This window comes from the organism of the source record quoted next, unplaced genomic scaffold (assembly GCF_019419815.1).
Source record: "Pyrus x bretschneideri cultivar Hongxiangsu unplaced genomic scaffold, Pyrus_bretschneideri_v1 Contig23, whole genome shotgun sequence".
Lineage (NCBI taxonomy): Eukaryota > Viridiplantae > Streptophyta > Magnoliopsida > Rosales > Rosaceae > Pyrus > Pyrus x bretschneideri.
Genome location: NW_025999535.1, coordinates 4,424,710 through 4,450,611, shown reverse-complemented (window position 1 = coordinate 4,450,611; position 25,902 = coordinate 4,424,710). Strand labels below are relative to the sequence as shown.

The 25,902-nt window shown below is 39.7% G+C and overlaps 3 protein-coding genes, 2 long non-coding RNA genes and 2 pseudogenes across 12 annotated transcripts; 1 reads left to right on the top strand and 6 right to left on the bottom strand.

Moving 5' to 3' along the window:
- Positions 1-1,015: 1,015 nt before the first annotated feature.
- On the top strand, positions 1,016-2,054 carry LOC103931521 (protein N-lysine methyltransferase METTL21A). Its single transcript, XM_009341032.3, has one exon. It carries the CDS (start codon positions 1,248-1,250, stop codon positions 1,947-1,949), a length of 702 nt encoding a protein of 233 aa, XP_009339307.2. The 5' UTR covers positions 1,016-1,247; the 3' UTR covers positions 1,950-2,054.
- A 197-nt stretch (positions 2,055-2,251) lies between these two features.
- LOC103931522 (L-type lectin-domain containing receptor kinase IX.1-like) lies at positions 2,252-4,824 on the bottom strand. Its single transcript, XM_009341033.3, has one exon. It carries the CDS (start codon positions 4,669-4,671, stop codon positions 2,422-2,424), a length of 2,250 nt encoding a protein of 749 aa, XP_009339308.2. The 5' UTR covers positions 4,672-4,824; the 3' UTR covers positions 2,252-2,421.
- A 986-nt stretch (positions 4,825-5,810) lies between these two features.
- On the bottom strand, positions 5,811-8,508 carry LOC125478141 (annotated as a pseudogene).
- A 62-nt stretch (positions 8,509-8,570) lies between these two features.
- On the bottom strand, positions 8,571-10,811 carry LOC103965326. Of its 6 annotated transcripts, none has more exons than XR_007258803.1 (6): positions 10,657-10,811; positions 10,122-10,303; positions 9,873-10,015; positions 9,443-9,550; positions 9,179-9,354; positions 8,571-8,885 (listed from the first exon to the last, which is right to left on the bottom strand). It is a non-coding gene; the product is annotated as an uncharacterized LOC103965326 (long non-coding RNA). The 6 variants fall into 6 exon arrangements; XR_007258804.1 differs by having other exon boundaries at positions 9,202-9,354; positions 10,657-10,810; XR_007258805.1 differs by having other exon boundaries at positions 9,209-9,354; positions 10,657-10,810.
- A 36-nt stretch (positions 10,812-10,847) lies between these two features.
- Positions 10,848-13,143, bottom strand: LOC125477959. Of its 3 annotated transcripts, none has more exons than XR_007258799.1 (4): positions 12,888-13,143; positions 12,657-12,802; positions 11,152-11,719; positions 10,848-10,976 (listed from the first exon to the last, which is right to left on the bottom strand). It is a non-coding gene; the product is annotated as an uncharacterized LOC125477959 (long non-coding RNA). The 3 variants fall into 3 exon arrangements; XR_007258798.1 differs by lacking the exon at positions 10,848-10,976 and adding an exon at positions 10,980-10,994; XR_007258800.1 differs by lacking the exons at positions 10,848-10,976; positions 11,152-11,719 and adding an exon at positions 12,251-12,281 and having other exon boundaries at positions 12,888-13,141.
- A 574-nt stretch (positions 13,144-13,717) lies between these two features.
- Positions 13,718-16,167, bottom strand: LOC125477982 (L-type lectin-domain containing receptor kinase IX.1-like). Its single transcript, XM_048585560.1, is given in 2 exon segments — positions 13,718-14,638; positions 14,641-16,167. Coding segments are annotated over 2 exon segments (2,244 nt in total). The 5' UTR covers positions 16,033-16,167; the 3' UTR covers positions 13,718-13,786.
- Positions 16,168-17,200: 1,033 nt separating this feature from the next.
- LOC103931536 lies at positions 17,201-19,024 on the bottom strand (annotated as a pseudogene).
- Positions 19,025-25,902: the final 6,878 nt, after the last annotated feature.

The window sequence follows — 25,902 nt, the reverse complement described above, 5'->3', positions numbered from 1 at the left end:
GGGAAATAGTTAGCGGGAGAAAACCCATTGATCCAAGTTTAGAAAGTAGCATAATTGAAATGGTTGAGTGGGTAATTGGGACCCTTTTAGAGAAGGGAAAGCAGCTGACCCGAAATTGTGTGGAGATTTCGATGAGAAACAAATATAGTGCCTGATGATTGTTGGGTTATGGTGTGCGCATGCTGATTATAATTTTAGACCTTCAATACAACAAGCGATTCAAGTGCTTAACTTCGAAGTTCCGTTGCCCATTCTCCCATCAGAGATGCCGGTGGCCATATATTTTACCTTCTCCAGTATTATTCTCAATGTTGTACCTAGTGATAGTATTGCTGGCTCTGAAGGTCATACTAAGTGTTCAGCCAACACTTACAGGATTAGTTCTTTGTAGGACATTGTATATCTTGCTCAATAACTTCTTTTCAGTTCCATCACTTTGGTAAGTGAATTGGTGTAATTTAATCAAATATGATAATACCCATTTGGAAATGTTTCTATGGTAAGAATGTCCTTACTGAAAAGTGCGTAATTTGATGATCGAAAACGTTTAGTTCTCGTTTTAATTTTGAAGTTCTCTTTCAAGAATTATCCATGTTAAAAAGGTTTTAATCAGTAATTGTTTAGCCAATTGATTATTCGCCTTTTCATTTCAATTTTATCTAACAAACCTTGTTTTTCTTCCATTTTAAATTACTTAACGCACTATCAAGATCGATCTTGATAGTGTGTTCGACCTCACATTTATATGTGGAGGATCTAGCGGTGGCAATTTGTGTATGCATGTTGAGTAAGTGTCCACACGAGCATGATTAGGGCTAACTTAAGTACAACACAATTATGAGTTGGACGATTTTTCCAAACCTAAACATGGCACAATTATTAAACATGTTAAATATTGATATGATAGTAACCCGTTCGATGTTTATAAGTGCAAAGTTGTCCACAATTTATAATATACAAGGAAAATTTTATTTGACTCGAAATTTTTTTTGCTCATATAACCTCTTTATATGAGTTCAAATAAGATTTTCTAATAAATAATCAAAAAAAATTTATTTTGTGGTAAGTGGTTTGTTGCTTTATTTATGAGAAATTTTACTTTACACTCGAGATCCCATGTTCAAATCCAAATATCCTATCCTATGTGAAAATACAAAAGGCAACAAACAAAAGCACAAAACGAAGAAAAAGCCTCGGTTTAGGAGGGAGTAGGGAGTAAAAAAAAAAAAAAGGAAAAAAAAAGAGGCATGAAGTTCACCGACTCACCAGTGATAGAGCTGCCGGTGCGCGACGCCCTCCTTTCCCTCCAACAAGACAACGGCTCCTTCCACGTCGGCACCTCCGTCTGGCCCTGCTCCTTAGTCCTCGTCAAGTTCGCCGAGCGCTGGGCCCCACCCAACCCCAACAACCCCTACTCCGCCCTCCTCGACTTCCACGGCAAGCGCGCCGTCGAGCTCGGCGCCGGATGCGGGGCTGCCGGCATGGGCCTGTACCTCCTCGGCCTGACCGACCTCGTCCTCACAGATATTCCCGCGGTCATGCCCGCACTGAAGCACAACCTCAAGCGCAACAAGCCGGTCCTGGGGAAAACGATCAAGCACGCCATCGTGCACTGGAACAAGGCGGCCGATCAGGCCAAGTCCCTGAGTCCGCCGTACGACGTCGTGGTGGCGACCGACGTTGTCTACATCGAGGAGACTGTGGGCCCGCTCGTGTCCACCATGGAGGCGCTTGTTAAGGACGACGGGGTTGTTTTGCTTGGGTACCAAGTGAGGTCCCCGGAAGCACACCAACTGTTCTGGGAAATGTGTGAGAGAGTTTTTTCGATCGAGAAAGTTCCTCATGAGGATTTGCACCCGGATTATGCATACGAAGAGGCCAATGTGTTCGTCTTGCGCAAGAAACAAAGAGGAGAACTCGCTCATCAGATTAGTCCTCTTGAATCCTGAGTGCAGGTTTTTGGTTTTCGGATTTCGGTTCTTCTGTATTGGCAAAAGATATTGTGCAAGTTTGTGTGGATTATTCCTGTGTGTTTTTGTAAAATAACTGCTCGATTTTTCTACAATGTACCGGTAAATGGGTACATTGGACGGCTGAATTTGCGTGTCTAGATTTTGACGGTCTCAATCAAGCCGTTCAAACACCGGTGCATGTTAGAAAGCTACGCTGCTACTTGATGCTGTTGTTGTCTATAAATGCAGTTGTCTGAAAACACAGTACTTGTAAATTTGCTTACCAAATGATCATGGGATTAGTACTCTGGGGAGCCCCAAGCTAAAACTTGTTTGATCAAATCAAATTTTCACTAATAACTTACACTCATATATAATCGGAGAATTCCTAGCGTAGCAATTGAAACGATAGAAAAAAGATAGCCGAGCTTATCATTCGATGGTGGTGGAACATCGGAAAGATGAAAAATCAGAAGCCCGGCCCCCTAATCCATCCTCCATTCTCTCTCGCTTCATCTCCTCTCATTTTTCTATTCATCATGGCGGTGCGCAGCCTCAATACAAAGCAGACTGCGAGAAAGATTGTGTACAGGTGAGATTCAGAAGCATTAGAGCTAGTCAACCTCGAGAGTGACATTGAAGGAGGAGTTGACATTGAAGGAGATGTTGGAAAAATTGGCTTGTTTGATGGGAGAATTGGCAATGGAAGTTCGAAGTTAAGCGCTCGAATTGCTTCTTGAATTGAAGGTCTTGAACTGTCACACGGATGAGCACACCACAATCCGACAATCATCAGGCACTCCATCTGCTTCTCATCAAAATTCCTACACAATTTTGGGTCAGCTGCTTCTGTGACTTTCCCTTCTTCATAAAGCTCCCAAACCCATTCCACCATATCGATTTTACTCCTTTCTGCCTGGCGATCAATGGGTTTTCTCCCGCAGGCTATTTCCAAAGCAACAACTCCGAAGCTGTAGACATCTGTTTTCTTGGAATATTTACCGTCTACAAATAATTCAGGAGCCATGTAGCCATAGGTTCCGGCAATAAAAGTGTCTATTCCTTCTTCGTGGTCCAGAAGCTTTGCTAACCCAAACCCCCCTAGTTTAGGGTTGAAATTTGAATCCAACATAACGTTCCTGGATTTGACATCCCTATGCAGCACAAAATGTTCCAATTCTTGTTGTAGATAGAGCAACCCGGAGGCTAAGCCTTGAGCAATTTTGTATCGTACCTCCCAAACTAACAAGCTTTCTTCTTCAAACAAATGAGCATCTAACCTACCGTTGGGCATGAACTCGAAAGCCAGTAGGAGTTGTCTCTTTTCGTGGCACCAACCGATGAGTTGCATCAGATTCCGATGCCTAAGTCGACTGATGATCCTCACTTCTGATACAACTTCCTTGAGCACCGATTCAGCTATTACTGGTATCTTCTTAACAGCAGCGTAGGAGTCCAAGTCTTTTAGGTAGCCCTTGTAAACCACCCCAAAGTTTCCCTCTCCAAGCTTTTCTCTCTCACTAAAATGTCCTGTCGCGGAAGCCAATTCGCTGTGCGAAAACTGCCTGGGGCCGCCGCCAATCACCTTCTGTAACTGGTCAACCAAGTCATAAGGACTCATAAGGTTTGTATCAGTCCTTTCTCTGACTATCCTTTTCTTGCACGAGTTGAACACACCCAAACCCACGACACAGATCAAGATGAATCCCCCACTACCAGTAGTACTACCGATAATCACCGCCAGAGATTTCTTGCGTTTTCTTGACTTGGCTTTAGAACTATGGCCTGGCGTCGGAACTGGAGATTCTTGCTTTTTTTGTTCCCCCGAAAGAGTTAGAGATTCATCATCAACCAGAGTAGAAGTGAAAGTCCACGCGGTGATGTGCAGAGCAGAAGAAGCACCTGTTGAAGCAGAAAAGCCAACGATGACCCAATCCGGCAAGCATTTATTCAGAGCAACCATGTAACTGAGAGAATCAACTACTTGCTCGTGGGTATCATTGGCATAATTGGTGAAGGAAACACTAAGGTTTTTCGAGTTTGAATTATAACGAATCCAAGCATGACTAAGTTTTCCTTCCAGAATTCCACTATTCCAAGGCCTGGTAATATTAGACTTGACAGAGTTGATGTCAATCCCCACACGACCGCCGTCTGGATCCTCCACTGTTGGCCTGTGGATATCAAACTCCACTGCCACAAACGGGTACTCATTTCTTGGCTCAGTAACATTTTCCACGGAGCTGTTGACAGGGAGGCCCATACTGCTACCTACTCCAAGTGCTCGGTTGAGTAAGGATCCATTTGGCGCTAAGAAGAAGGCCAGCCCCTCGACATAGGAGGGGGTGGTACTGTTTTTAGTATCAATCATGAACGTGAAACTTGTCTTGAAATCAGTAAGTTTTCCTGTATTATTGTCCCGGAGCAGGAAGGATTCGCTGTAGGTAGCACGGCCAACACTTCCATTAGCTTTATTTGTTTCCCCACCCAGGCTGCCTTCAGTGAGGCAAATGGATTGGTTGCCGATAACAGCATCTCCCTCGGTAACTAATTTTTTCAACTCTTCCGTACTGTTGGTGTGATCACTTTGTCGGAAAGTGGGAAATTCGAAAGATAAGGGAGCTGCACAAGGGATTAACAGCAGGAGGAGAATAACAAGGAAGTGATGATCAAGCTTCGGTGAGAGGAGTGTGATGATAGCCAAATCATGGGCAGCCATTTTTTGTTTTGGTGGGAAAGAAAAACACTGGCGCTGATGAGACGAGAGATGCTCTCTTGTCACCAATTCACCACGAGACAAGTGAGCGGGCTGGAGAAACTGTCGTCTAAAATAGAGAAGCAGATGATTGCAGATTGAAATTTCCAGTTGGAAATATATAGAGAAGTTTGATGGGAAAGGACTTGAAGACCTGGGCGACCGACTGTAGTGAGTGAAAGTGTTCCGAAACCAGCAGTTGGGGTCATCAACTATGTCATGTCGTGCGAAGTTGGCTTGCAAGTTTCAACGCGTTCAGCCCGTTACCCTGAAAGGATAAAACTACATCTTGGAAACTTCTTAAAAAGGGGCTTTTGATTTTCTTGAGTTTTTTATTTCAGCCCGTTACCTTGAAAACACGAAACTACATTTCCTAATAGCTATATGATCATTTTTTCCAGATTTTGTCAATATATTATTTATATTTAATCAGTACTTCAGTAGTGTTGTCAATATTTGATTAATATGTCATCGTTATTTGATTTTAATCATTGAAATTTGTAAAGGGAATTGTTATTAGCATTTCAAAAATCTCATTTTGCACTCCAAACTTTCTATATTAGGAAAAAAAATATACTTATAAAGAGTGTAGAATGAGATTTTTGGAGTGTCAATAACACTTCCCTTTGTAAAATTATCATTTTTGCCATTTTCTCAAGAATATTGAACGGGAAACCTCATGAACCAAATTGATGATAGGTTAACAGAAGAATCAAATTGATGACAGGTTAACAGAAGAACCAAATTGATTTGTGAGACCCATTTCAGAGACCAAATGGACAGATTTTCTATTTCATAGATCTTTTTTATTGAAAGGTCCAACTTGAGGGACCAAACTTGACAAAATATAACCCTCATATAATCTGAATATTCAGACGGAAAGCCAAATACCATTGTAGTTTTGGCTTTGGCATGTGGTAGTAAATATACAATGAATTGCAATCATGAGATTACATAGTTTATACAAATTATAACGCCAGTTTTGAAGCTAATATGAACCACCATTCTACGGCTTTTCACAATTAAGGCCCAGAGGTCGAATTTTTGCAATATTGAGACATTAAATTGAGGAGCAAAATAGATAAACCAAACCAGGAGTACTATCACGGGACAACATGAGAGACATTCAACTGAGGCGCAAAATATGGTGCCATTGGCATGGGCATTATTGATGGGAGAATGGGCAATGGAACTTCAAAGTTAAGCACTTGAATCGCTTGCTGTATCGATGGCCTCATATTGTAATTTGGGTGAGCACACCACAACCCAACAATCATCAAGCACGCCATTTGCTTCGCATCAAAACCTCCGCATAGTTTCGGATCAGCTGCTTCAAGGACTTTCCCTTCTCCATAAAGCTCCCACACCCAATCCACCATATGCTGGTTTCAATAATTTCAAACTTAGAGAAATCGATGGGTTATCTCCCGCAAGCTACCTCCAAAGCAACAACTCCAAAGCTATAAACATCAAATTCCTTGCTAGCCTTGCCTGTGGATACATATTCTGGAGCCACCTAGCCCATAGTTCCAGCTAGAGTAGTTGTTTTCGATTGCTTTCCGTGGTCCACAAGTCGAGCTAATCCAAAGTCTCCAAGTTTCGCTGTGAAATTTGTTGGAGTATGAGACCCTCTTGTCCCACATTGGTCAACAATATTTTTTCACTAGCCTTTATATAGGCTTATTCCTTTTTCTTAGTAATTAGAACTTGGACCATTTGGAAATGGATTGAAGGCTTAGGCCTTATGGTTGTGTGGATTAGGCTTGATGACTATACTATAATATTAATATTAATTAATATTAATTAATCAAGACAAGGGCCTTGGGGCCAAAGAATTAAAATTAATCTGATCAATTAGTTTTAATTAAATTAATTAAAAACATTTTGATTAATAGACACAACTCTTTGGAAAGAGTTGTATCTTTTTGGAAAGAGCTGTATAGCTTCAGATACATCTAAAAGGTGTTTGAAGAGGTATGAAAGAGCCTATATAACTGGAGTTCTCATTTCCATCAATCATTATCTTTTTCTTCTCCTTTGTCTTCCGTACAAAATTTTCAGAGAGTAAACACACAAAGCAATTCGCTAGAGTTCTATAATCCAGTGCGGGTTGTAGAATTAGATAGTTGTATCCTGGTCGAACAGACGTTGTAGAACCACAAGCACACGAGTGGGACGGAAATACTGTTCGAAAGACATAGCGTTTGCGCTAGCCTCTACCTTCAATTCATTCAAGTTAGTATCATATTAATTTTTGTAATTATTGTGTTATTGCATTCTGTATTGCAAGTATTTGTGAATAATAAAGTATAAGTATTTTAGTTTTGTACATCTGTTATTTTATTGTTTCTAAATTGTTCTCCAACAAAATTAGCATCCAACACAACATTGCTGGATTTGATATCCCTATTAAGCAGACATTGTTCCCATCCTTGGTGTAGATAGAACAAACCACACGCTAAACCTTGCATAATTTTGTATCTTACCTCCCAAACCAACAAGGCTTTAGCCCTGAAAAGATGGAAATCTAAACTGCCGTTTGGCACGAACTCATAAACAAGTAGAAGCTCTCTTTTTTTCGTGGCACCAACCAATGAGTTGCACTAGGTTCCGATGCTTAAATCGACTTATGACGGTTACTTCTGATGCGTACTCCTTCAACCCTTGTCTCGACCGCTTAGACATCCTCTCAACCGCACATATGAGTTCAAGTCTTTTATGAAGCCTTTATAAACCCCACCAAATCCCCCCTCTCCAAGCTTTTCTCTCTCCGCAAAGTTACTTGTCGCACGAGCCAACTTGTTATAGGAAAACTTCCTCGGGCCAGTTTGCTTTTCGAAATCATTGTCAATCGAGTCCATGTTTGCCATAGTACGTTCATCAATGTTTTCTCCTCTTTTCCACATCTTCCTCAAGATGAACCAAACAAAACCAAACGCACCAACCAACACAAAACCCCCGCCAGCACCCAGTGCAACGAACATTAGTATACTATTAGAAGTTGCGTTTGTATTAGTTTCATAATCATGTAGATAAGTGGAGTTAAAATCCCATGAGAGGATCTTATGCAAAGCAAAAGCAACACCTGAGGTTGCCATGGAGGCGAGAATCCGGCAATGACCAGATCGGGCAAGTACTGAGTCAGATTGACTTTGTGATAAATAGAAATCAATACTTGACTGCCATTTACCAAACTAGTGAAGGTAACGCTAAGACTTTTTCAGGTAGAATTGTAACCATAATTTCAGCACTATTTTATTTTTCCTTCCAAAATTCCACCGTTCCAAGGCTTGAATATTTTTTGGGACTTGAGCGAGTTAATGTCTATACCCACATGATCCCCTTCAGGATCATCCATGCTTTCGTCCTTGTCTGTGTAGATATCAAACTCCACTGCGCCAAATGGGTACCGTGAACTCCTTGGCGTGTCTCCCGGCTGGTTCTTCACGGGGAGGCCAGACTGCCGCCCATTACTAGCGTGCGGTTGAATATGGACCCGTTTGGCGCTAGGAAGAACATGAGGCCGTCTGCATAGGGGGTTTTGTTTTGGGAATCAATGACGAATCTGAAATGTGTGGTGAAATCAGCTAGTTTTCCAGTGGTGGATTCCCGAAGGAGGAAGCTGGTGGTAGGTGGCTCGAATTTTAAAATATTTGCACGACAAAGATTTATAAAACATCTTCGTACAAATCTGTAAATTTAATTTACTTTTTGGTTTAAATAATTAAATAATTTTTTAAAATTAATTTTGTTACAAATTTTTTAAAAGAAACTTTTGTTTGTATACAAAATAAATACCATTCAATACATATCATTACATTTACATCACAATTTTTCATTAATCCTTGTCTGAATTAGAATAAACTAGCAATGGTGCCCGCGCGTTGTTGCGGGATTGAAAATTATATGTACAACATATTTACAATCCTATTTACACATAATATCCTAATCAGCATTTAATTGAAATGAATAATTAGTGACTTACTCCGTAAGGACCGAGTACTTTTCACTTAGCCTAGAGTAATGGCCTGCATGAGGAAAGCTGAAGATGGTGACATCGAATTTCTTCCATTGGAGACAGGATGGATGTCCATCTCATGCACATCAACTTCATGCAACACCAAGAACTCCATCCCCGTTTGCTCTTCTAAATATGACCAACTGGTCCAATGTTTTACCTACAAAGAACTTAGAACATCAAATCAATTAATCTTGAACCACATTAAAGAAATTTAAACACCAAAATTTAATTTGTAGCCCAAAAAACCAGAGGAACGGTAATCGTGACATTTGATGAGTATATATATGAAAAATGTACCTGAAGATTGAAACTTTCATCAAATAAATCACAAAAAAGCAGAAAATTAGAGAAACCCAAAATTATAAATTGCATAAAATTAGATAATCCATTTCAGTCATGCGTAAATACACCATCACACGTAACAAATTTGCCTATATGACAGTGATACACAATGTAATTGTTCAGATTCAAACCACACACAAAGCACTTGCAGCTCCCAAGTATACGTGTATCACATTCTAATGTTTGCTTGTTGACTTTACCCCTGGAGTCCTGACTAATGTGATCTCCTTCAGTGGTGCATGCACTTTTTTCTCCAAAGTTGCTTCCTTAAACATCCCTCTTTCCTAAAAAAAAAAGACCCAAAACATATCATATTAAGCATCAACGCTATTAATATTTTTAAAGAAATTGGTCACAACAGGTTTCACATACATCAGTTCTAAACCTAAAAGGCTTTAGATTTTTAGGCTTTGGTTCCCCATGAGCATTGCTGGCAACAGATGTGGAGTTTTCTTTCTGAATCTTATGTGCTTGATTGACCTGCATCATTGTTCAAGCGTTAACACATAAAAAACCATAAGGGAGAAATGAACAAACATAAACACTATATAGATACGTTATTCTCATATACTTTGTAGCCTTCTTCAAGGCCTGGAATTATACAACTATTTTTTCCACTAATAGCTCTTATTTACATCTTTACTGGATTTGCATCACTTGGTTTATATTAATAAAATTAGAGGATTGCACATGCTTCTTTATGGACGCCAAAACATTTTTTTTTTTTTTCAATTATTCTAGTTCCTTGTGGTTGAATGGGATTCTAAGCTTCAGATTTCGAAAACAGAGAATTTTGAAAAACCTCAGAGTCAGCACCAATGAGCTTAAACAGAACAGATGAGAGCTATTGAGATAGAGCTAAGCTACTTCAACACTTCCATAAGTCCACGTCTCCACCCAAGCCTAGACATCCCAACATTGCCCAGATAGGTGTCCCACCTTGACCTGCAAGATTTACACAGAATTGCAAAGTTGGAAGAGGTTTAAGCATGAACAGATTGTAAAACGCAAAACTTTATAGCAGCAAATTGGGTTGCAAGCGAGAAATAACCATCATGAATAAAAAGTGGGTACACAAAATTGGGAAGAGATAAGCTTGTTTCCTGAAACGCAGCTATGAGTGACGGTGATCAATCTCTCCATTTTTTACACAATTAAACTCGAACCTGTGGATAACCGAGGTTTGGAATCCTACTGAAATCAGGAATAGGCCATTGTAAGTTCGTCAAACTCCTGAAAGAAACAACAAAAACACAAAGATATTCAATCTTGACATGATTCATTGTGTTAAATATTAAGAGCTACTTCTCAATTGTCATTCCAAACAACCAGCACCATCACCTAATGTGATATAACATCAGACAGAAACGGGAGATGTTCCCTGCACAGTGGTTGGAAATATGAGTTTACCAACAAAAACTATGATTCCCTCTATTGTTGCTATGATTAATCACAAATCTTTTGGATTTACACCTCCGTAGTTGGAGCTTTAAATCTGATGTATGAATAAATAGAAATTGTAGTCCTTAGATCACACAATTTTACCTTTAGACTTACTAAAAGACAGAATCAGAAGCAGCACTTACAACTTGAACGGTTTAGACATGTTGCTATACAAATCTGGAATTGTAGTCCCACCAAAGTTGTTGTTGTCAACTTGACTGCAAAACAAATAAGATTATAGGGCTAAGAAACTTGATACGGGATTGCATCCCTCAAATTATGTTGTAGAAAAAGGAAAGTCTAGAGAATTGTTCCCAACAGTACCAAAATTCAGGAAAGGATGAAAACATAATTAAGGCACAAATTTATGTTCCGAAGTAAGAAAACATACAGTATTAATAAGCTTGGCAACTCCGAGAACTATGGCGGAAGATACCCAGATAAATTGTTGTTGTCAAGAAGACTGCAAAAAGGTATTGGTCTGTAATGTGATTTGTTTTCTTTTCAGTAGACATCTGATTAGAGTTAGAGTTTTTTCTTCTTTTTTTACTTCACATTAGACTATAGGGGTTGATCTATGACATCTACCAACTGATAATATATGCATGCTCTAACGCAAGAATAAAATAAGAACATACGGTGTTGTGAGCTGCAAAGCCACCATACTGCTGCGCAAGAGCATCTCTCATGCTTTGGTACATGTCTATTCGAGCTGCAGCAACAGTGCTATCAGGATTACACAACAATAATTATTTGAATATTAGAAAGAAATCAAACAAACAAAAGAGGAGAAATATTTGATGACCAAACAATCGTCAATTTCTTCAGCCATTAAATAAACCTTCTTCGACTGTTTAAGGTCACAATCAAAAAAGCAAACCCTTGATAGAGTTTTAGGCAACAATAATCAAGAGGAAACCAAATAAAAAAAATTGGAGATTTTTAAGAACCAAAAACTCTGCAATCAAACAAAATATATTCCACAAAAAGAGTTTAGAGAGAAAAAAAAGAGGAGAGTGAAGAGGCTTACCATCCTTCAATGCAACCAGAACTTGCAGATAAAATCACGCCAAAAAAACCCACAAATTTAACGAAAATTTGAGCACAACCCAGAAATTTAAGTTAAAAAAATCTACGAATGGATTTTCAACTTTCTCCTTGTGGGAGTCCATTGACTTTCAGCCTCCACCTTCTTCTCCTCAGACTCTACAAATGCAAATAGACAAAGATAAAAATCATTAGACTCAAACGTAGGCGTAGTCATATTGGCTACAGCGGATACGCATCCCTATGCACCCGAGTTCAAACACCCTACTTGCAACCGCATATTAGATTAGTTTAAAGCAGAACATCCCTTGTATCAAAAATTAAAATAAAATAAAAAAAAAAAAACATAAAACCATCACTAATACCATTTCTTTCTTTAGTTTCGAACTTCGAAGTTTTTCAATTTGGGTTTGCTTCCTAAGAGTCTAAGACCATAAAGAACGTCAGCTATCTCAATCTCAATGTCCTCATCTTCTTCTACAGGCCTGAAAATTTTGAGGATTTCAAAATACCAATCTTAAGTCCATTTGATTCCTAAAAAAATATGAATTCATAAGCTAAAAAATCTCAAAACTTTCCAAAAACTTCTTCAAAAATCATTTTTCGAAAACATAGTACCAACTGACCATCGTCTTCCTTGATGAAAATTAAGAGGGCAAAGGCGACGTAGCTTTGAAGCTCAGTTGCTGAAGACTCTTCCTCCCCAACTCCTCCATAACTCCTAGAAGAGAAATTTAAAAATAAATAAATATCAAATTTAAAAACGAAATCCAAAAACAGAGCAAACAGGTTGGGTCACTCTCGAGTTTGGGTGCGAGCTTATCCTTAACCTTCTCGAGTTTTCATAAAATATACTACCTGATTACCTGCTATTGGAAACAAATAATAAATATACAGGGAATTTTAAAATAATTCAACTGCATGCAATTTAATCGAAATTTGTAAAGAAAAAAAAATAACTCAAAATATTAGTAAAATTAAGAAGAAAAATTATTAACCACACAACCAAATTTAATAAAAATAAATTGCTGAAATTAAAACCCAAATTCCATAAATAAAGAAAAATGGAACCTTTATATGGAAATTGAAGCTTTACCTGCAGATCGGCAACAGCGGCAGGTACCTAAAGAGTGAAAGAGACAGAGCTGAAGATGCGTGAGAGAACAGAGGGAGGAGTGTCTTGCGATCCATGGCTTTGTGTAAAGCTTGAAGACCTTGTAGAAATACACGCGGTACTCGTGCCTGAACAAATTAAAAAATTTGAAATTAAGAAATAGTTGTTTGGAAATTAGGGTTTAGGATGAGAAATGGGGAGAATTTGAAGAACCTCTGCTGCAATGGTAATAGGGGAGCTCTTTGATTTTAAAGAATCACAGGGAAGCTCTCCCCTACTACAGAATTAAATTTTCGCCCTCAAATATGGTGTAATTTGAGACCAGTAGAATCGCTTCAACTGAAATTTAAAAGCTACTGAGAGCGATAGAAGCAGATTTTCGTGACTGAGATCGCAAGGTCGGAGAGCGAGAGAAGGTAGCGTTGGAGAGCGAGAGAGACAGAAGCAGAGAATTGTGAGAGAAAGAAATCCGAAAACGGAACGGAAGGAAAAAGTCGAGAAGAAAAGTGGAAGCAGTCGACGCACAGCGATGATTGTGCACCCGGATTATGCGTACGAAGAGGCCAATGTGTTCGTCTTGCGCAAGAAACAAAGAGGAGATCTCGCTCATCAGATGAGTCCTCTTGAATCCTGAGTGCAGGTTTTTGGTTTTCGGATTTCGGTTCTTCTGTATTGTTATCTGCAAAAGATATTGTGCAAGTTTGTGTGGATTATTCTTGTGTGTTTTTGTAAAATAACTGCTCGAAAATTCTACAATGTACCGGTATATGGGTACATTGGACGGCTGAATTTGCGTGTCTAGATTTTGACGGTCTCAATCAAGCCGTTCATACACCGGTGCATGTTAGAAAGCTACACTGCTACTTGATGCTGTTGTTGTCTATAAATGCAGTTGTCTGAAAACACAGTACTTGTAAATTTGCTTACCAAATGATCATGGGATTAGTACTCTAGGGAGCCCCAAGCTAAAACTTGTTTGATCAAATCAAATTTTCACTAATAACTTACACTCATATATAATCGGAGAATTCCTAGCGTAGCAATTGAAACGATAGAAAAAAGATAGCCGAGCTTATCATTCGATGGTGGTGGAACATCGGAAAGATGAAAAATCAGAAGCCCGGCTCCCTAATCCATCCTCCATTCTCTCTCGCTTCATCTCCTCTCATTTTTCTATTCATCATGGCGGTGCGCAGCCTCAATACAAAGCAGACTGCGAGAAAGATTGTGTACAGGTGAGATTCAGAAGCATTAGTGCTAGTCAACCTTGAGAGTGACATTGAAGGAGGAGTTGACATTGAAGGAGATGATGGAAAAATTGGCTTGTTTGATGGGAGAATTGGCAATGGAAGTTCGAAGTTAAGCGCCCGAATTGCTTCTTGAATTGAAGGTCTTGAACTGTCACACGGATGAGCACACCACAATCCGACAATCATCAAGCACTCCATCTGCTTCTCATCAAAATTCCTACACAATTTTGGGTCAGCTGCTTCTGTGACTTTCCCTTCTTCATAAAGCTCCCAAACCCATTCCACCATATCGATTTTACTCCTTTCTGCCTGGCGATCAATGGGTTTTCTCCCGCAGGCTATTTCCAAAGCAACAACTCCGAAGCTGTAGACATCTGTTTTCTTGGAATATTTACCGTCTACAATGAATTCAGGAGCCATGTAGCCATAGGTTCCGGCAATAAAAGTGTCTATTCCTTCTTCGTGGTCCAGAAGCTTTGCTAACCCAAACCCCCCTAGTTTAGGGTTGAAATTTGAATCCAACATAACGTTCCTGGATTTGACATCCCTATGCAGCACAAAATGTTCCAAATCTTGTTGTAGATAGAGCAACCCGGAGGCTAAGCCTTGAGCAATTTTGTATCGGACCTCCCAAACTAACGAGCTTTCTTCTTCAAACAAATGAGCATCTAACCTACCGTTGGGCATGAACTCGAAAGCCAGTAGGAGTTGTCTTTTTCGTGGCACCAACCGATGAGTTGCATCAGATTCCGATGCCTAAGTCGACTGATGATCCTCACTTCTGATACAACTTCCTTGAGCACCGATTCAGCTATTACTGGTATCTTCTTAACAGCAGCGTAGGAGTCCAAGTCTTTTAGGTAGCCCTTGTAAACCACCCCAAAGTTTCCCTCTCCAAGCTTTTCTCTCTCACTAAAATGTCCTGTCGCGGAAGCCAATTCGCTGTACAAAATCTGCCTGGGGCCGCCAATCACCTTCTGTAACTGGTCAACCAAGTCATAAGGACTCATAAGGTTTGTATCAGTCCTTTCTCTGACTATCCTTTTCTTGCACGAGTTGAACACACCCAAACCCACGACACAGATCAAGATGAATCCACCACTACCAGTAGTACTACCGATAATCACCGCCAGAGATTTCTTGCGTTTTCTTGACTTGGCTTTAGAACTATGGCCTGGCGTGGGAACTGGAGATTCTTGCTTTTTTTGTTCCCCCGAAAGAGTTAGAGATTCATCATCAACCAGAGTAGAAGTGAAATTCCACGCGGTGATGTGCAGAGCAGAAGAAGCACCTGTTGAAGCAGAAAAGCCAACGATGACCCAATCCGGCAAGCATTTATTCAGATCAACCATGTAACTGAGAGAATCAACTACTTGCTCGTGGGTATCATTGGCATAATTGGTGAAGGAAACACCAAGGTTTTTCGAGTTTGAATTATAACGAATCCAAGCACGACTAAGTTTTCCTTCCAGAATTCCACTATTCCAAGGCCTGGAAATATTAGACTTGACAGAGTTGATGTCAATCCCCACACGACCGCCGTCCGGATCCTCCACAGTTGGCCTGTGGATATCAAACTTCACTGCCACAAACGGGTACTCATTTCTTGGCTCAGTAACATTTTCCACGGAGCTGTTGACAGGGAGGCCCATACTGCTACCTACTCCAAGTGCTCGGTTGAGTAAGGATCCATTTGGCGCTAAGAAGAAGGCCAGCCCCTCGACATAGGAGGGGGTGGCACTGTTTTTCGTATCAATCATGAACGTGAAACTTGTGTTGAAATCAGCAAGTTTTCCTGTATTATTGTCCCGGAGCAGGAAGGATTCGCTGTAGGTAGCACGGCCAACACTTCCATTAGCTTTATTTGTTTCCCCACCCAGGCTGCCTTCAGTGAGGCAAATGGATTGGTTGCCGATAACAGCATCTCCCTCGGTAACTAATTTTTTCAACTCTTCCGTACTGTTGGTGTGATCACTTTGTCGGAAAGTGGGAAATTCGAAAGATAAGGGAGCTGCACAAGGGATTAACAGCAGGAGGAGAATAACAAGGAAGTGATGATCAAGCTTCGGTGAGAGGAGTGCGATGATAGCCAAATCATGGGCAGCCATTTTGTGTTTTGGTGGGAAAGAAAAACACTGGCGCTGATGAGACGAGAGATGCTCTCTTGTCACCAATTCACCACGAGACAAGTGAGCGGGCTGGAGAAACTGTCGTCTAAAATAGAGAAGCAGATGATTGCAGATTGAAATTTCCAGTTGGAAATATATAGAGAAGTTTCATGGGAAAGGACTTGAAGACCTGGGCGACCGACTGTAGTGAGTGAAAGTGTTCCGAAACCAGCAGTTGGGGTCATCAACTATGTCATGTCGTGCGAAGTTGGCTTGCAAGTTTCAACGCGTTCAGCCCGTTACCCTGAAAGGATAAAACTACATCTTGGAAACTTCTTAAAAAGGGGCTTTTGATTTTCTTGAGTTTTTTATTTCAGCCCGTTACCTTGAAAACACGAAACTACATTTCCTAATTGCTATATGATCATTTTTCCAGATTTTGTCAATATATTATTTATATTTAATCAGTACTTCAGTAGTGTTGTCAATATTTGATTAATATGTCATTGTTATTTGATTTTAATCATTGAAATTTGTAAAGGGAATTGTTATTAGCATTTCAAAAATCTCATTTTGCACTCCAAACTTTCTATATTAGGAAAAAAAAATATACTTATAAAGAGTGTAGAATGAGATTTTTGGAGTGTCAATAACACTTCCCTTTGTAAAATTATCATTTTTGCCATTTTCTCAAGAATATTGAACGGGAAACCTCATGAACCAAATTGATGATAGGTTAACAGAAGAATCAAATTGATGACAGGTTAACAGAAGAACCAAATTGATTTGTGAGACCCATTTCAGAGACCAAATGGACAGATTTTCTATTTCATAGATCTTTTTTATTGAAAGGTCCAACTTGAGGGACCAAACTTGACAAAATATAACCCTCATATAATCTGAATATTCAGACGGAAAGCCAAATACCATTGTAGTTTTGGCTTTGGCATGTGGTAGTAAATATACAATGAATTGCAATCATGAGATTACATAGTTTACACAAATTATAACGCCAGTTTTGAAGGTAATATGAACCACCATTCTATGGCTTTTCACAATTAAGGCCCAGAGCTCGAATTTTTGCAATATTGAGACATATTAAATTAAGGAGCAAAATAGATAAACCAAACCAGGAGTACTATCACGGGAGAACATGAGAGACATTCAACTAAGGCGCAAAATATGGTGCCATTGGCATGGGCATTATTGATGGGAGAATGGGCAATGAAACTTCAAAGTTAAGCACTTGAATCGCTTGCTGTATCGATGGCCTCATATTGTAATTTGGGTGAGCACACCACAACCCAACAATCATCAAGCACGCCATTTGCTTCGCATCAAAACCTCCGCATAGTTTCGGATCAGCTGCTTCAAGGACTTTCCCTTCTCCATAAAGCTCCCACACCCACTCCACCATATACTGGTTTCAATAATTTCAAACTTAGAGAAATTGATGGGTTATCTCCCGCAGGCTACCTCCAAAGCAACAACTCCAAAGCTATAAACATCAAATTCCTTGCTAGCCTTGCCTGTGGATACATATTCCGGAGCCACGTAGCCCTTAGTTCCTGCTAGAGTAGTTGTTTTCGATTGCTTTCCGTGGTCCACAAGTCGAGCTAATCCAAAGTCTCCAAGTTTCACTGTGAAATTAACATCCAACATAACATTGCTGGATTTGATATCCCTATTAAGCACACATTGTTCCCATCCTTGGTGTAGATAGAACAAACCACACGCTAAACCTTCCACAATTTTGTATCTTACCTCCCAAACCAAAAAGGCTTTAGCCCTGAAAAGATGGAAATCTAAACTGCCGTTTGGCATGAACTCGTAAACAAGTAGAAGCTCTCTTTTTTTCGTGGCACCAACCAATGAGTTGCACTAGGTTCCGATGCTTAAATCGACTTATGACTGTTACTTCTGATGCGTACTCCTTCAGCCCTTGTCTAGACCGCTTAGATATCCTCTTAGCCGCACATATGACTTCAAGTCTTTTATGAAGCCTTTATAAACCCCACCAAATCCTCCCTCTCCAAGCTTTTCTCTCTCCGCAAAGTTACTTGTCGCACGAGCCAACTTGTTATAGGAAAACTTCCTCGGGCCAGTTTGCTTTTCGAAATCATTGGCAATCGAGTCCATGTTTGCCATAGTACGTTCATCAATGTTTTCTCCTCTTTTCCACATCTTCCTCAAGATGAACCAAACAAAACCAAACGCACCAACCAACACAAAACCCCCACCAGCACCCAGTGCAACGAACATTAGTATACTATTAGAAGTTGCGTTTGTATTAGTTTCATAATCATGTAGATAAGTGGAGTTAAAATCCCATGAGAAGATCTTATGCAAAGCAAAAGCAACACCCGAGGTTGCCATGGAGGCGAGAATCCGGCAATGACCAGATCGGGCAAGTACTGAGTCAGATTGACTTTGTGATAAATAGAAATCAATACTTGACTGCCGTTTACCAAACTAGTGAAGGTAACGCTAAGACTTTTTCAGGTAGAATTGTAACCATAATTTCAGCACTATTTTTTTTTCCTTCCAAAATGCCACCGTTCCAAGGCTTGAATATTTTTTGGGACTTGAGCGAGTTAATGTCTATACCCACATGATCCACTTCAGGATCATCCATGCTTTCCACATGATCCCCTTCAGGATCATCCATGCTTTCGTCCTTGTCTGTGTAGATATCAAACTCCACTGCGACAAATGGGTACCGAGAACTCCTTGACATGTCTCCCGGCAGGTTCTTCACGGGGAGGCCAAGACTGCCGCCCATTACTAGCGTGCGGTTGAATATGGACCCGTTTGGCGCTAGGAAGAACATGAGGCCGTCTGCATAGGGGGTTTTGTTTTGGGAATCAATGACGAATCTGAAATGTGTGGTGAAATCAGCTAGTTTTCCAGTGGTGGATTCCCGAAGGAGGAAGGGCTGGTGGTAGGTGGCTCGAATTTTAAAATATTTGCACGACAAAGATTTATAAAACATCGTCGTACAAATCTGTAAATTTAATTTACTTTTTGGTTTAAATAATTAAATAATTTTTTAAAATTAATTTTGTTACAAATTTTAAATGAAACTTTTGTTTGTATACAAAATAAATACCATTCAATACATATCATTATATTTACATCACAATTTTTCATTAATCCTTGTCTGAATTAGAATAAATATCATCACTATCGTTAGATTCAAACTCGGATCCCCTTCCTCCTCGTCTGTAGGCACGTCAACACCGGCATATAATTTGATGGGAGATTCGGCAATGGAACCTAGAGTTGAATTGCTAGTTGCATATGATGAAGGCCAAGCCTTGAGCAATTTTTTTTCTTGCTCCCCAAGTTAACAAGCTCTGTTCCTTGCACAGATGAGAATCTAAGCTGCCATTGGAGCAAGATATCATAAGTACGAATTTCTTTCGTGGCACCAACGAATCAGTTGCACAAGATTCCAAAGCCAAAGTTGACTGATAATTTTTGCTTCTCATGCATAATCCTTCGTCCTTGCGCGGAACCCCTTGATATCCTCTTACAACAACGTATATATATATGGCTCCAATTCTGGTATAAATCCTTTGTTAACCCCGCCAAACCCTCCCTCTCCAAGCGTCTTTTCCTCGAAAAAATTACTCTGGTGGAGCCCAATTCGCTATATGAAAACTGTTAAAATCTAGAATTGCATGAAGTTTATATTTTGAAGAAGGAAAATGTTACACGGAAGAGGAAAGGATTTTTGGAATGTGCAGAGCTCTCTGCACAGAGAGCAGTAGCACAGATATTATATAGAAAATATCAGAACAACACTTTTTGTTACAAGCTATCTGAGCCCTTAATCTATAAAACAGAAATCTAAGCCAACACTTGTCCTATAAGACTAAGTAATAACTTAACAGTTGATCCCTTCCTTCTCAGCCATTAGATCGAAAACAACTTTCATTTGATTCCAACACTCCCCATCAAATGAACTTTGGTTTTGATCCCAAGCATCTCTCTGAGATAAACAAATCTGTCTTTAGGTAGAGCTTTGGTGAAGATGTCTGCCATTTGATCCTGAGACTTGCAGTAGATCAGTTCAATGGTACTCTCTTGCAATGCTTCCCTTATGAAATGAAACTTTCTTTTGATATGCTTGGTTTTCTGGTGAAAAATAGGATTCTTAGTCATAGCTATTGCTGATGTGTTGTCACACATAAGTGGTGTAGCATCCACTTGCATTTCACCAAAATCCTTTAACACAAACCTCAACCATATAGCTTGAGAGGTAGCCATTGCAGCACTCACATACTCTGCCTCAGCCGTAGACAGTGCAACACTTTGTTGCTTGACAGAAGCCCAAGAAAATATTCCAGAACCAAACGAAAATGCATATCCTGAGGTACTTCTCATGTCATCTTCACTGCCTCCCCAATCACTGTCACAGAAGCCAACTAGAATTGCTTCTTTTCCCTTCTCATACTTGATCCCATAGTCTAAGGTCCCTGAGATATACCTTAGTACTCTCTTAGCAGTTCCCATATGAATTCTTGTGGGATTATGCATGAACCTTGATAAGAGACTGGCTGCATACATAATGTCAGGCCTTGTTGCAGTCAAGTAAAGTAGGCTCCCAACGATTTTCCTATAGAGATTTTCATCAGCAGATTCAGAACCATCCACTTTGCAAAGCTTCTCATTTGTGATCAATGGTGTTCCCACAGATTTGCATCCTTCCAGATTGAATCTTTTAAGCAGAGATTGTGCATACTTCTCTTGATGTATGAAGATTCCAGTAACATCTTGAATTACTCCAATTCCCAAGAAGTGATGCAGTAATCCAAGATCAGTCATCTCATATTGCCTCATCATATCTTTTCTGAATTCTTCAATCATTTCTTCACAATTTCCAGTAAACACCACATCATCAACATATATGGACACAATAAGTATCTCAGTTTTCTCACCAGTTTTTGTGTACAATGTAGCTTCACTAGGACTTTTGTTAAATCCACATCTGCTGAAATAGGAGTCTATCTCACTGTACCAAGCCCTGGGGGCTTGTTTGAGTCCATACAGTGCTTTGTTTAACTTATACACTCTCTCTTCTTCATTTGGGACTTCAAAGCCTTGTGGTTGATCCACGTATACTTCTTCCTCCAGTGTGCCATTTAGAAAGGCTGATTTAACATCTAATTGATGAAGTTTCCATCCCTTTTGAGCAGCAAGAGCAACCAAAGTTCTGATAGTGTCTAACCTTGCTACAGGGGCAAAGGTTTCATTGAAATCGATCCCTGGTTGTTGTGAGTAGCCTTTGGCTACCAGTCTTGCCTTATTCTTCATTATAGATCCATCCAGATTTAGCTTGGTCTTGTAGATCCATTTCACACCTATCACAGGTTTATCACTTGGTCTGTTCACTAATTTCCAGGTAGAGTTTTTTTCAATCATGGTGATTTCTTCACTCATAGCTTTCTGCCAAGATTGATCCATTTCTGCTTCTTCAAAACTCTCTGGTTCAGCAATACAGTAGTTGCAGACTGCATAGATCTCATCTAGACTCCTTAATTTTAATGGAGTTGTTCCTGGGGAGGAACCCTGCAAATCTTGTCCTTCTGTATTTGAAGTAGAGGACTGAGATCCTTGTGATGGTGTAGAGAAGTCGTTTTGACTTTCACCTGTTATAACAGGTTCATTTTCAGGTTGCACAGTTGCTTGTGTTCTTTCCATTGGTAATGGAAATGAGATGGTGTCAATGTTATTGGTTTCCCAATTCCATGCTTCATTTTCTTTGAACACCACATCTCTTGAGATTATAACCTTATGTGTCTCAAGGTTGTAGAGTCTATAGCCCTTTTCACAGCTTCCATAGCCTACAAGAACACACTTGATACTGTTGACTTCAAGTTTGTGTCTTAATTGAGATGGTATCTGTGCATAGCAGATTGATCCAAACACCTTCAAGTGCTTTACATTTGGTTTTCTGCCACTAAATGCCTCAAATGGTGTTTTCCTTTCGAGTGCTTTAGTTGGACACCTGTTTAGAAGATACACAGAAGCATTGACTGCCTCACCCCAGAAGAAAAGTGGCATTTTCTTATCATGCAGCATTGACTTGGTCATTTCAACCACAGTCCTATTCTTCCTCTCAGCTACACCATTCTGCTGTGGTGTGTAAGCCACTGTCAGTTGCTTCTGCAATCCTGCCCCTTCACAGAATTCCTGGAACTCAATGGAAGTGAACTCACCACCTCTGTCACTTCTCAGTCTTTTGATCTTCAGACCACACTGAAGTTCAACCATTACTTTGAACTTTTTGAAAATAGTAAAAACCTCACTCTTGTTTCTCATGAAGTAAACCCAAACCATCCTGGTGCAGTCATCAATAAATAACAGAAAGTATCTGTTCCCACTGAGTGTAGGTGTCTTCATAGGACCACACACATCTGTGTGAATAAGTTCTAGAGGTTGGCTAGCTCTCCATGCATTTCCAGTTTCGAAGGAGTCCCTGTGATGCTTCCCCAGTATACAACCTTCACAAGGTTCTTTTGTTTCCTGTAGCTCAGGTAGTCCAGTCACCATTTGTAATCTCTCCAAGTTCTTCAAACTGTGAAAGTTGAGATGTCCATACCTCTTGTGCCATAACCATGAATTCTCTGCCACACTTGCTTTTAAAGCAACTGAGTTAGTGTAGTCTAGCATAAGTGGAAAGCTTTTGTTTTCTGTCATGCCAACTTGTGTTACCAGATTTTGGAGACTTCTGTCATCAAAGATCTCCACCATGTCATCCCCAAAGAGTAAGAAGTAACCATGTGCAATCATTTGTCCCACACTAAGGAGATTTTCATCAAGGCCAGGTACTAGTATCACATCCTTGATGAATCTTCTTCCACCCTTTGTCTCTAGAATAAGAGTTCCCTGTCCAGTAGCATCCACAAGTTGACCATTTCCCATTTTAACTCTGCAACTGAAACTTCTGTCAATGTTGACCAATAGTGATTCATATGCAGTCATGTGATTACTGCATCCACTGTCAATGTACCAGATACCTCTTTTATTTTCAGTTCTTGCAACACTACACGCATAGAAAACATTTACTTCCTCTTCTTCTGCTCTATGTGCATAGTTGACAGCTTGGTTCCTTCTTGGATTACAGTCTTTTGCCAGATGACCAAATCTCTCACACTTAGTGCATTTGGGCTTTCCCTTATACCAACAGACACCATAGTGTAGTTTGTCACATATTTTGCACTTGGTTTTGGTGGATTCACAGCTAGATTCTGATCTTGGTTGTGGAGTGAACTTGTTATCCCATTTTTTCCGTTTTCCTTTCCAGAATTTCTTTTGATTTGAGTTGTTCCCCTGAGCCTTGTAGCTGCTATCTCTGTCAGTCACACTTAGGCTAGAAAAAGCTTTCTCAGCTAAGCTTTCAGAGTGCATGTTTAACCTCTGCTCATATCCTTTCAGTGTACCAATCACTTCCTGAACCTCAATGGAATCAAGGTCCCTAGTTTCTTCTATAATGGATGCAATGGAATCATAAGATTTGGGCAGGCTTATAAGTATCTTTTGCACTAATCTTTGGTTCGATAGTTCATCACCAAGAGTTTTCATTTGATTCACTATATCAGTCATCCTAGTTAAGTACACAGATAGAGATTCGCCATCATTCATTCTAGTATACTCAAAATCTCTTCTTAAACATTGTAGTTTGACAGATCTAACCTTTTTGTCACCACGAAACTCTTGTTGAAGAACATCCCATGCAGCCTTGGATGATTCAAAGTTTGAGATTCGAGGGAATATTTCGTCAGAAACTGCCCCTTGAATGATACCAAGAGCTTTTGCATCTCTGGTTTCATTAATCTTCATTGAGCTCTTGACTGACCGTTGATCTTCATCACTGGAATCATCTCCAGACTCTGCATTTTCGATACCCTTGTCCACCAAGTTCCAAAGATCATATGATTTGAATATGGTCTTCATCTTGATAGACCAGAAATCGTAGTTGGACCCGTTGAAGATAGGAGCCCTTAGGTCTCCTCCACTGCTCGAAGTAGCCATGTGAGACTTATAAGAGCAGTAAGGTTTTCAAAAATCTGGAATTGAGTTTCCCTCCCTTTTTTTCAGTAGTACGTATCACACAAAACGCCCAGTTCTGAATTCTTGATCAGAACCAGAGCTCTGAGACCATGTTAAAATCTAGAATTGCATGAAGTTTATATTTTGAAGAAGGAAAATGTTACACGGAAGAGGAAAGGATTTTTGGAATGTGCAGAGCTCTCTGCACAGAGAGCAGTAGCACAGATATTATATAGAAAATATCAGAACAACACTTTTTGTTACAAGCTATCTGAGCCCTTAATCTATAAAACAGAAATCTAAGCCAACACTTGTCCTATAAGACTAAGTAATAACTTAACAGTTGATCCCTTCCTTCTCAGCCATTAGATCGAAAACAACTTTCATTTGATTCCAACAAAAACCTCCTCAGGCCAGTCCCCCTTTTTGAATTCATCATCAATAAACTCATGAATCATAGGATCCTCATCACTTCCAGTTGTTTCCCTCTTTTTCCACAAGACGAACCAAACCCAAGCCAACCCACCAAGCAATACAGCACATCGACCAATCCTCAATCCACTTACTACTCTATCCCTTGATCATTTCCTGACTTAGGCTTACAAGTGCTAGCAATTAGACTTGGCAGTGGAACTAGAACCACTGACGTTTTGTTGTCCGTTGAAATGTCGATCTCATGGGGATCAACTAATGAAGTGCAATTAAAATTCCATGAGGTCTTAAACAAAGCAACAGAGTTACCTGTTGAAGCGGAGAACCCAACCATGTAATAGAGATAGCAGCAAGGAGAAGGAGAGATCAAGTTGTAATGGAAAGTTAAAAACTGGAATTGAGGAGTAGATTAAGGAAAAGAGGAAGGACCATGGACCTGTCACCGTGTGATGTTGCATGATACTTTTCTTTCTTCATAAAATCGGTCCACGTATGTGTGATTTTTCTTTAGTGCATCACTGCATTGAGTGCGAACACACTTTCACATCAATCAATTCTATAAATTGTTATTTTTCCTTAACGTAGATAATATTGTTTGTTAAAAAAATAAATATAAATTGCTCTTTTAGATTGGATCTGCGGATTAGTACAACTCCATACCAAGAAGAATGCTACCACTATTCTAAGCACACACATTACCACTTATCACATTTAGTATAGGGAATTTAAAGAATGCTCATATGTGAGGGATAGAGATAGAATCATGATTCATGAAGAACACGACAGATGTTTTTGTACTGCCGAAAGAGGGAAACCGGCTGATTGAATCAATTTTGCACTATCCAAAAAATCACTCCCGTTGCCACTTAGTACTATAGTCTAGTAGTGTTCATCTTCATTTGTAACTGAGAGGTTTTAGGTTCAATTTTCGTCAAAGGCGAGTTTGAACCATAATATTGTTAGCCAATTGTGAGTCTAAGCTCATTCCCCTATCCTTATTGTAGATAATATCGTCTGTTAAAAAAAAAAAAAAAAAAAATCACTCCCGTTCTTCTGACCCTATGATCAAGGAAAAGTATGGTCCCTTACCGTTTGAACTTAATCTAACAGTGGAGAAGAATAAATGTTCATTTATTGTTGAACTTTTTCCTCTACCGTTGGATTAAGATTGAATAGTAATTAAGTGACCACAATAATCATAGACCATAGGGTCCATGAGAATGGGACTCTTCAAAACATATGTAACATATACAAATTTATTCTTAAAGGAAAACATACAAGAAAAATCAATTGAACTTCAAATTTAAACTATTCACAAATACATCATAAATATGAACAGAAAATCTTTAAGTGAAAACTCGGTACTGATTGGTGAAGAAC